Source organism: Camelus bactrianus, chromosome 21, assembly GCF_048773025.1.
Source record: "Camelus bactrianus isolate YW-2024 breed Bactrian camel chromosome 21, ASM4877302v1, whole genome shotgun sequence".
Lineage (NCBI taxonomy): Eukaryota > Metazoa > Chordata > Mammalia > Artiodactyla > Camelidae > Camelus > Camelus bactrianus.
Window position 1 is genome coordinate 5,743,465 of NC_133559.1, and position 11,580 is coordinate 5,755,044.

The 11,580-nt window shown below is 49.0% G+C and overlaps 1 protein-coding gene across 1 annotated transcript; it reads right to left on the reverse strand.

Annotated features, from left to right (window-relative positions):
* Positions 1 to 5,920: 5,920 nt before the first annotated feature.
* Positions 5,921 to 11,512, reverse strand: LINGO4 (leucine rich repeat and Ig domain containing 4). The gene has a single exon (XM_074349427.1). It carries the CDS (start codon positions 8,295 to 8,297, stop codon positions 6,516 to 6,518), a length of 1,782 nt encoding a protein of 593 aa, XP_074205528.1. The 5' UTR covers positions 8,298 to 11,512; the 3' UTR covers positions 5,921 to 6,515.
* Positions 11,513 to 11,580: the final 68 nt, after the last annotated feature.

Sequence of the window (11,580 nt, forward strand, 5' to 3'; positions counted from 1 at the left end):
CTCTTCCCTCAGAGGCAACCGGTTTTACCAGATTCTTGTGGATTTTTCACAAAATATTCTATAGCAAACATGCATATATTAAATATGTTTTTATGTATGTTACCATGTTATACATACTATTTTGCAGTGTCCTTTCATATAGTCTAGATATCTTTCCATTAGCTGCACAGAGGAGTCTGCCTCATATTTAAGTTTCATATTAAGCCTGAGGGGTGTATTAAGATATATTCAACCAGTCCTTTAACATGATATTGATGCACAAGTGCATTTCATTTGGCTCTTGTATATCTGTACAATAAATACTTAGGGCTGCAAATATTAAGTCTGAGAAGTGCATGCATTGCTTTTTCATTTGGATAGATACAATTTAATAAATTCTCTTTCTCCCACAAAGATTTTTCTCATTTTCATCCCACCAGCAGTGCTTGAAGAGTTTTGGTAAGTATAGTATTGCCAAATTGCCTTCAGCAAAAGTTTTACCAATTTTCTCTCCCATCAGCAAACTTCTACAGCCTGATATCAAACTTTTTGTTTTTAGACAATCTGATAGTGTAAAGGGTATCCCTCACTGCTATTTTTATTTTCATTTCTCTTACAAGTTTCAGCATCTTTTAATATGTTTAAGTGGCAGTTGTAGTCTGATTTCTGTAATTTGTTCATTCACTATGTTCATATTTTTATTGGTTATCAGATCTTTAATATTTGCTCTTTGCTCATATATAGGTTAAAAATATTTTCTCCTTTTCCCAGTTTGTTCTTTGACTTTTTACTTTGTTTATAGTGACTTTTTTTTGCTATGCAACTATTTTTTCTTTTTATGTAGTTGATTTTGTTGGCATTTTCTTTGATAACTTCTAGGTTTCATATCATATTTAGAAAACGCTCTTACTACCTAAGATCATTCTGAAATTATCCTGTGTTTTCTTTAAATACTTTTATAAGTATCTTTTTGTGTATGTAAATATTTAGTTCACCTGGAATTTATTTTGGTATTAAGGTGTGAGACAGAGATCCAATTTTATTTTGTTTTATCCAACCCTTATTGAATAACCCACATTTTCTCCATTGTTTTATTTTATTTTTTCCTCCATTGTGTTTTTTTTAAAAGGTCACCAGGCTGCCGCTTCAATATCAGAAACACACAAGATGCAGGGCATTTGCCTAACAAATGAAGAGAAATAGGGAAAGAACTTTTTATGTGCAGATTCCAGGAAGGCAGATTACAAACAGCAAATCTGAGTGTCTCTTAATAACACTTCAAGCCACTTGAAATATAAAAAGGTAATTGTTTTACTTTAGAAAATGCCTTTGAAAGTTCACTTTTTTTTTTTTTAAACTACTGCAGGACATTAACTGAAATAGAAATCCTGCAGAATTTGGGTAGGGGAAAAAAGCCTTACCAATATTATGAAAATACTTTTTATGAAATGGTTTCAAGGATTGTGAACTTGGCAGATAAAATATAACAGGCATTGAAAATACTTTTACCAAAGGAAATCTATTGATGCAAATTAAGTATATTTATAAACCCAAAGACTAGGTAGAAAATTTCTAACAGTATAACAAATGTGCTTTCTATTAGTTGGATTATTGAAAGCAAAACAGTTGTAACGTATGTATCTCATTTGAGTAGCAGAAGGTTGTCAAATACTCATAGAAAAGCAGCTTTTGAAACTCATTATGTGTTATAATAATGCATGTTTCTCCAAAAATTACTTTTGAAAGTCTAAAGCTCTCTACTTGATAAAACTATAAGATGTCTGTGTATTTATATGGTGATAGAAATTGCAAAAGGCTTTATACTATTAAATATACATACGAAATTAAAATCTTCCCAGTCCGAGGATTCCTGTAAAATTTACCCTTTTTTGTACAATTTGGCAATGCTAAATTACAGATCTACAGAAAATATATTAACCAACCAACCATTGTTTCATTAGAAACTGCACCAAATCCAATGTCAAAAACATTACTTTTCTAGGATGAAATGTCCTATTACGTACAAAAAGAATTGCTGTTTGGAATTTGCCACAATCTGTTAAAAACAGCAATTTATTCTCCATTGTTTTTTAATGTTACCTTTTATAAGATCCAAATTGTCATATATATTTGGGTCTATTTCTGGGTTTTTCATGTTCCATTGATTTCTCTATTCAATTCTAGTACCATACTGTTTTTTAAAATTGATGTACATTATGCATTTTAAACCAAAATTTTAAAAATTGATATATGATATACATACAGAAAAGTGCACAAATGAAAGGCATGTACGTTGATAAATTTTCAAAAATGGAACCTTCAAAAATGGAAATTTTCATTTCATTTGTGTAACCAATACCCAGATCAAGAAATCGAACGTTACCAGCACATCTGAAGTCGCCCTTGTATCACTTCCCAGTCACTACTCCTCTCAAGGGTAAAGAAACACTCTTCTGATTCCTAATAGCAAAAACTAGTTTTGCTTGTTTTGTTTTTTTATGTAAAGAGAATCACACGGTGTGTACTCTTTTGTGTCTGGCTTCTTTTGTTCAACATTATTTTTGTGAGATTCAGCCATATTGTTGTGTATAGTTTTAGTCCATTCATTCTCACTACTGTGTAAGTGTTATACTGTGGGAATGTAGCACAGTTTACTTTTTGATTTATACTGATGCCATTTTGATTAGAATCACATGTTTTTAGATTATACCTGAGGGAGAATTGTTGTATTTATGATATAGAATCTTCCTATAAACAGGCATAACTCATCAATGTCTCAGTAGTAGCATTTTAAAGTTTTTGTCATATAAAATTTACAAAATTATTTCTAGGTGTTTGAGCGCCTTAATTGCTATAGCTACTTTTAGTTTTAAACAGGTAAAAGGATAATTCAGACCCAAAGAGGAATGCCCGTCGTTGCAGTAAAAGGCACAGGCTTGTTTTATGGGCCTATCGTCTTCCAGCACCAGTGGGAGGTGGTGGCAAAAAAGAGGAAATGAAGGGGAAGCCCAAAAAGAGGGGTTAAAATTTAAAAACCATAGGAATAATTAATCAGATTAGTGAAAAGCCAGGTGTAATCACTTTTCCTGGAAATGTTTGGCAGGAGGGTTGACTTCTAATTGGTCGGGTAGGGAGGTTGGGGAGTAGAAGGGATACCTTTAGGTGAGATGATTCCAGACTCACTCTCAAGTCACTGTGTGTTTGGGATTTGTCACCTCATTCCCCCTCTAAGAGCTCGAATCAGGATGAAAAGACTGAGTTGTGAGAAGTTGGGTTCGGGTGCATTGTGATTTCTTTATTGTCACCTCTAGTTTCAGAGTCCATTCTGCTTCCTTAAAGGGTGTTCTGAACAAGATGCAGGTGGCAGTTGGTGAAACCAGTTACAAAGTGTGAGTTGCCCAGAGAGTCCAGTGGACAGGTGTTTCCACTCAGTACATCAAAGCAGGAAAGTAGACTTTAACCAGAGGGCTGGGCAGCAGGGGTTCTCAAACACAGCAGCCTAGTTCCAGGGCACTGGCTGCTTGTGGAGTTCCCGTCCTGGACAACATGCAGACAATTCATCCAAGTGATTTTCAGCTATCTGAGGTTTTGGAAAACAGCACACTCCCTTTGCCTATTGTAGGAGTCACCCCTTCTTCTCCTGTCACTCAAGGCTCTTCACCAGAAGCTAGTGTCTAGGAGCATTGGCCTCACTGTCAGAAATTACGCTGGTGCTATGCTCCAGTCTTTGGATCAGATTGATGAATTGTGGCAGGTGTCCTAGGGGAGAGGTATTCCCCTCAGCCTCTCTGGCCACCACCATCTAGCTCTAAGTCTTCCTACTTAATTCCTCTTTACAAAACAGTTTGGAGGAGAGTCCCTGGTCTCAGATGCTCTTCAGCCTGAATCCCCACCACCCTCACTTCTTAGAGTGGAAGTCCTACCCCAAGTCTCCTCCCTCTCGCTGAGAGATGAATGCTGGGAGGAGAAGGGGAGCGGGCCGGGAGAAGCTGGAGGCAACAGTGTGCCTCTTTACAGAGTCCATCCTGTCACCTAATCTTACCTGTGCAGTTGTCTATGTCACACTGTAGTCCTTCCCAGCCTTTTCTCCTCACCTCTAAAGGACCCTGGAGGGCACAGGAAACCTAAGCCTTCAGCTTTTCCCCTTGCCGCCTGAGGCTTCTCACAGCAGAGGCTAGGTGTAAAATATACATGGGATTTCAGAGACCTAATATGGAAAAATAATGTAAGATATTATTACTCATTTTTATATTGATAACATTGAAATGATAATAGTTTGGGCACATTGGATTAAATAAAATATAGTATTAAAATTAATTGTATCTGTTTCTTTTGCTTTTTTAATGTGATACTAGAAGATCTGAAATCACATTTGTAACTCACATTCTGTTTCTACTGGGCTGCTCTGGAGAGTGTGGGCAGCAGCATCTCCCAGTCCAGACACATGTCATCTGTCCCACTGACTCAGGGGCTTCCCAGAGAAGCTTTCTCTGAACAGCAATGCTGCTCTGCCCTTTTCTGCATTGCAGTGTGGACAACTAGAATGAGATCCTCTGGTACCTGACCCTCAAGTCCCAACCTAATCTGCTGGTGGAAGGTTTTGGAGATGAGGGAGAGGGTTGTGTCCTGAGGAGACCTTTCTGGTGTCTTATAAGCTGGAAAGTGGAGGTTGATGTTAAGAGAACTGTGTGTGCGTGGTCAGGGGCAGGGCTGGAGGCTTGGGGACACCCAGCCTCTCTCTCCAAGCTGCTGGGTTCTCACGTTCACCTCTGGCCCCACCCCCATATTCCCACCTCTGCCCCACTGAAGAGCTTGCCTGCTGGTGAAGTCCTGCGGGCTGTTGCCTTATGGCGCCAGCTTCTCTCACCTGTCAGGGACAGTTTGGGCTGGGAATCTTCTACTGAGTGGCGTCTCCTCAGAGCAAGGACAACAGCAGCAGAAATGGCTAGGAAGCTCATGATGCCTGCGTACTGTCAGGTGAGGGGAGACTGGGGGGTCCTGAGGGTAGAGGAGAACTAAGGACACTGTGCAGATGCTGCTGCAGAGAGAGGAGGGGAGGGGAGGTTCCCGGACCACGTGACTCCCCACTTCTTAGCCCCTCCCCCTGCTCCTTCCTCTCCCCGCCTCCTCCTCCCCTTCCGATGATCCTGAGGCTGCTGCCTAGTCGCTTGAGCTCGCGGCATCTCCACTTTTTCTGGCTCTGCTTTGTCCTCTCTTTGAGGCACACTCAGAGGCAATCAGCATCTCCTCCTCCCACTCCACCTGTGCATCTAGGGTCTCGATGTGACAGTGACCTCCATCCAGGGACAGCTTCCCACTGGGGCTGCACTAAACACGGAACAAGGGGAGACTGCTGAGGGACAGTGGGAATTAACCAGGTGGGCAGTTCCTGCTGCTCCCACTTCCCCCCACTTGTCACTACAGCTTGCAGTGCCCCTCCCACCTTGTTCCTCCAAACCTGGTCCTGCTGTGTTCTGGGCCTCTCTCCTTTGACAGCTGCAGGTTCTTGCTTTTGTTAGTCATTTTCTAGGAGTTCTGTTGCTTTGCATTGAGAGTACTAGGGATCTTCAGGACAGGAATGGTAGGGAGATCCCAACAGAATGAGAAAGAAGGGAAGAAGCTGGGGGTCCTGGGTTGGCATTTCTGCAGAGGGTTCCTTGGAAGGCAGAGGATCTCTCTTCTAAGTCCAGAGACGGAGAGTGCAGGGGAAGGGCTGACACTGAAATGGGCTGGCCTTGCTGATCTCTCCAGGCATGGTGGGCAGCCTCTTGCATAAACCCCTTAGATTCAGGCAAGGCCATTGGGATACAGGCTCAGTGGGCAGGCAGGGTAGGAAGGGGAAGTTCTGACAGAGATAAGGGGTGGAAAAGATTGATGTAAAGAAAACTCCAGAGATCACATAGAGTTATGGCTGCTACTGCCATGGCCTTTTGGCAGCAGGTTTAATAATGTGACAGATAGAGGCAGGTTGTGGGGGCTCATGCAGATCCAGTGCCGGTGTGTAGTCTGTCCTCCGCCCTCCCCACTGACACCCTCTTCTTAGCCTGAGGTTCCTTGCACCTGGGGAGGGGACAGAGCAGAAAAGAGAGGGAGACCGCCTGGTTGAGGAGCAGAGACTCCAAGAAGCGAGTGCCACTTTCCAGCCCCACTTCTGAAATAATCTTTTATTTGTGGTTGGCAATTGGTATTGGTTATTAAGAGTATGTGTAAGTGTGTAAGTGTCTGTGAAGAAAGCCTGGTACTGAGGCTAGCAGACTGGAGGGTTATATTTCCTGCTTTGCGTGTGGTGGGGGGAGGGCTGGACTGTCTACAGGGCCTACACCCTCCGCTCCCTGGGACCCTCAGGGAAGAGATGAGTGCGAAAGCACGAGGAGGGAGACTCTATCGAGGGGCAGCATTAGCTGCTGGCATGATGCGGGCGGAGGTGTGGGAGATCTGTGCTGTTGAGGACTAGGTTCTGGTCCAAGCAGCCTTGGTTCTCTTCCCCTTTGGTATCTGAAGCTGGCTTGGATGGGTCCCCAGTGTGGAAGAAAAGGTCAGAAGAGCTTGGCAGTGACCCGGTTGCCCCCAGAATTCTTATCCCCAGAGGTCCGAGGTGGCACAAAGTCAAAGGTCACATGATGTTTGACCCGGCCTTTGCCCTTGCTCCAGAGGGCAATGAGGCCAAAGCAGAGGGTTACTGAGGTGACGAAGGGGAGGAAACCGACTGCCAGCACCATAGCTATGCCTCTGCTATCCAGAAAGAAAGGCTGTGGGATCCCTGGCATGGTGATGTTGGGGTCAGAGAGAGTGCCATTTGGTGGTTCAACTTGGATAACTTCCAGCCAGGTCCTCAGGGAGTCATTCCCAGCGACATTGCTGACCACACAGACATAAGCCCCTCTATCCCGTAGCTGCACGGAGCGGATCTCCAGTGTCCCATCCTCCAGAACCCTTATTCTCCCGGCCCTTCCCAGCCAAGCCCCCTGAGGCCTCATCCAGGAGACGGTGGGGGCTGGGTCTCCATCTCCAGAGCAAGAGAAAACAGCGTGCCCCCCCTCCTCTGCAATGACCCATCGTGGCCCGGACTTTCGGATCAGGGCTGGTTGGCAGGTGAAGTGCCCCGGAGGTAGGATGTCTGAAAACTCCCTCAGGCTCTTCCCCTGGACATGCCGGGGGCCGGCGCAGGCAGGGGGGGACGTGCCAAAGTCCAGGCGGTGGCGGAGCCTGAGCAGCCAGAGGAGGCGGCAGTCACAGGTCAGAGGGTTGCCAGACAGCCTCAGGGTGACCAGTTTGTCTGGAGAAGGGAAGGCTGCTTCCTCCAGGGTTTGAAGGGCATTATCTGCCACGTCCAGGAGGTGGAAGGCAGTCAGGCCATGGAAGGCGTGGGCAGCGATGGAGGTGAGGCACGCCCCCGACAGCCGGAGCTCCTGGAGCCGCACCAGGGGACTGAGCCTCCGGGCCGGGATGGCTGAGATGGGGTTCTGAGACAGGTCCAGCACCCTGAGGAAGCTCAGGTGGCGCAGCGCTTGGAAGGGCACCGAGCTCAGGTTGCAGCGGGTGACGGCCAGGCTGCTAAGGTTGAGCCCAGCCAGGCTCCCGGGCTCCAGAGCCTCCAGGGATGGCCAGTGGTGGATCTCCAGCTCCCGTAGCTGCCCCAGCCCCCGGAGCGCCCCTGCCAGCAGCCTCTCAATATCCAGTTCTCGGAGCCTTAGGGCCGCCAGCGCTGGGAGGCGGGCCAGGGCCAGGCCAGGCACGGTGCTGAGGTTACAGCGCTCCAGGGTGAGGGCGCTCAGCGCGGCCAGCCCTGCAAAGGCTCCCGGAGCCACGAACACCAGGTGGTTGTCCCCGACCTCCAGCTGCTGGAGGCTGCCTAGCTCCCTGAAAGCTCCGTCAAGGAAGAGGACAATCTGGTTGAGGCGAAGGTCCAGGAGCGTGAGGGCAGGCAGGCCCGAGAAGACCCCGGGCCCCATAATTCGCAGCCGATTGCCCTGCAGCCTCAGGATGAGCAGGCTCTGCAGGCCATGGAAGGCCCCCGGCTCGAGGGTGGACAGCTGGTTGTAGCTGAGATCCAGTTCCTGGAGCAGGCCCAGGCGGGACAGCATTCCCCGCTGAAGCCCCCACAGACGGTTCCCACTCAGGTCCAGGAGCTCGGTGTCTAGTGGGAGTCCCCCTGGTACAGCCTCTAGTCGCCGGTGGCCGCACAGCACTGCCCGGGGTTGGGAGGTGCAATCACACACAGCAGGGCAGCTGCCGCTGCTCCCCCCAGGCAGGAGGAGCAGGAAAAAGAGGGGGGGCCACGGGGGCCAGGCTTGCTTTGGAGCTGTGGCCACAGCCATTCCCTCTTCAGTCCTGGAATAGATGACATGGCCCTTTTTGGAAAGTGGCTTCAGATGATGGGGACCCTGGACATCCCTGGGCCTCCTTAGAGGAGAGAGAGATTTGAGCTGTCCATCTCAGCATGGCCAGCAGGCAGGGTGCTGGTGCACACCTCCCTGGAGCCTCCTGGAGCTCCTCTTTGAGGAAATGGTACTTTCCTCCCCCTCCCAGCCCTGGGTAACAGGCCAAGTGCTTACTTGCTCATGGAACCCTAGTCAAGTGGGGTAAGTTTTATGGAATGAGACAGGAAGCAGCAGGGAAGTAACTTTGAGTTTCCTTGTGTCTGTGAGATCCAGAAATGCCTCAGGTCCCTTCTCCCCGATAGCTGCTCTGTCCCTCTCTGCCCACCCTTCTTCTCCCATATTATCTACCCACAGCATTGTCTAAGCTCAGGGGGATCCCATCTTTGGATCCTAATTGGAGAGAGGCCTTACCTTAACTAAGTCATCCAAGGCTGGGAAGCATATGGGCCTCAGCTCAGCCCCCCAGGCTCCACTTACTGCCTCTGTGCCATCTTCCAGCCTGGCCCAGGGCCTGAGGCCACAGGCTAACAAGATCCAGTCTCCCCAGAACGCCTGGTGGACGACAGCCAGGCTGCACAGGAGCCAAGGCACAGGGTGCAGGAAGCACACGAATCCCTCACAAGAGCCCCAAGGGCAACCCCTCCTCCCCTACAGATGACATCGGGGTATGTGAGGGACCCAAGGGGTGCCCAAGTTTTGTCGCTTGGTCCCCAGACTCAGGCGTCTCTCGTATCCCTCCTTCATGATCGGTTTTGCTTTTTATGATTTTTTTCTCTTTTTTCTTTATGGGGGGGAGGTAATTGGGTTTATTTATTTACACTTGGAGAAGGTACTGGGGATTGAACCCAGGACCTCGTGCATGCTTAGCATGCGCTCTACCACTGAGCTATACCCTCCCCCCGCTTCATGATGTTTTGATTCAAGCCTAATGTGTGAGTCTCAGGGAGATCTCCTGTCCCCTTTGGCCTCTACTGCCTGAGCAATATGCAAGAAACGGATTGTGAGCCAGGGAGGCATAGGTAAGTGAGGAGAGACAGCACCTGGGATCCCTTGGCTGGCACAGCAGATCTCTGGGCACAGGCTGTGTGCACAGCCTGTCAATTTAAAGTAGGTTTCTGGGTGCCAGAGGCCTGGGCAACATCAGGAAGATGGTGAATATGATGACCACTGGAGCCTGACCGAGGTGATGGAGACGAGGTCTCATAGACTCACTGGTTCAGCGACAACCCAGACCCCACGGGAGGAGAGGTATTGGAATTGGCAAGAGATGGCTAAAGAGATAGGACAAGAACCAATAGATGCTCTGTGAGAGGCAGGATGCCTGGGTTTCTTTCTAGCTGCAGATCCCAGGTACCTCTGACCTTTCAGGCCTCAGGTTTTCCGGGCCCTACAGGGTCAGCTCTCTACTACATAGTCCATTTTCTCCCACGTGGAACTTAGGGGAGGCAGTGTAAGAGATGGGGTGATTGCTTCCCCTCTCCTTCCCACTCTACACCATCTTCTAAAAGGACCATGCTGGTGGCTACCCTAGAGCTGCTTTGGAGGACTGTAGTAGTTGGGAAACTGAAGAAAGGCCAAAAGAGCAGAGGAAGGTAGAACACCATTCTGAGGCTTGGGCATGAGAAAAACTGGCACGGCAGAGGCTGCTGCCCAGACTCCTCTGTTTCTATCTCAACCTAACAGGGATCTACAGCATGCTAAGACTTCTCCAGGGAGACAAATGTCCCAGCTTCCTTCATTCTCCCTGTGCCTGTTCAGGGAAGTCCCCCTGGCAGCTAGCTCTTTATTACTACTGCTGCAGTTCTTGCTCATCCTTTTTACTCTGCATTCAGCAAAAGTGCAGTGAAGGGTGTAACCCAGCTTCCTTCCTTCCCACTCCTGTGAGTGTCCTCTTAGTCTCCAAATGCCTGCTGGGCCAGGGGCTGGGGGATCTGGCCCCCTTCTCTTTAGGTGGCTAATGTAATTACGAACTTTTCTGGCCATTCTCCATGGCTACGGGGTTGGCTTCTGGCCACTTTGCAGGAAGAGCTCAGTGTCAGAACCACTTCTTTCTCTCCTCATATGGGCTGGGGTCCGGGGCATCACCCCTCAAGGAACAGGATGCTTTCTTCTTTTTGTCTCTGTGTGGTAGTCCAGAGACACATTTGATCCTGGATATTCTCTTTAAAGCAGACATGAGTGAGGCACAGGAACCTACATGGGGCGCGGGCTCTTAGAAGAAACATTTCTGGAATATCCATGCTGATTGCAGAAAAACCCTTCCCAGAGGTAGAGAGAGCACCTGGGAAATGGAGGGAGGTCTCCTTGGAGTCCTTCCCCCTTAAGGGTACCTGGGACATCTTAGTTTTCCTGTCAAAGTCCTGTGGGACCAGGATCAATGGTTGCCTGTGAGTGGGGTGGGCACAAACCTTCTAGCCTTGACAGGTCTGGCCTTGGCTCTGAGAATGTTATGGAGAAGGGCAGCTGCAGCTCCGGGACAGGAGGAGGGGGCACTTACCAGGGAAGCTGGAGGGTGGCATCAAGTTGGGTACTGCATCCGTCCAGGGCTGGGGGCCGTCCCATTCAGGCTGCGCCTCCCCTGTGTGCCTCACTCCCCGCTCCCTGCCTGCCTGCCGGGTCGCCTGCCCGCCCACCGGCCCGCCTGCACTCCGCTGCTGCTGCTGCTGCAGCCGCTGCTGCCAAGACCGAGGTAGAGAAAAGAGCCAGAAAGCATTTCTCCTTTTTTTTTTCCTCTCTCTCTTTTTAAACCAGGCAAGAATGAGTCTGCAGCAACCCTGTTGGTGCAAAATAAATAAATAAAGCCACCGGGGAGGGCTGCAGCAAGCGCCACTACCGATGGCAGTGGAGGGGAGGGAGCGCAGGGGGAGGGTCTGGAGTCTCTGGGGCGAGCAGTGGAAGCGGCTGGGCAGTGAGACGGGGTCTCTTGGACATCCTGACTGTCCTCTGGGGAGCTCTGGGGCCAGGCACTTTCTGTAGGCTGTCAGTCTCCCAGATGCGGGGCAATTCCGTGCAACCTCTCATTCTAAATGTCCCCTGTGGGCATCATTCGTGGGGAAAGTTCTCAGTCCAGAACACCAGCTGTGGAGCTTAGTTTGAGATTGCTTGGGGGTGGGGGTGGGGGTGGGGAGTTGCTGAGGATCAGCTCTCACGCCTCACTGAGGGGCTTGCCTGGGGTGGGGGCCAGAATCCTTACAATGCTGATGGCTGGCTGGGCTGGACA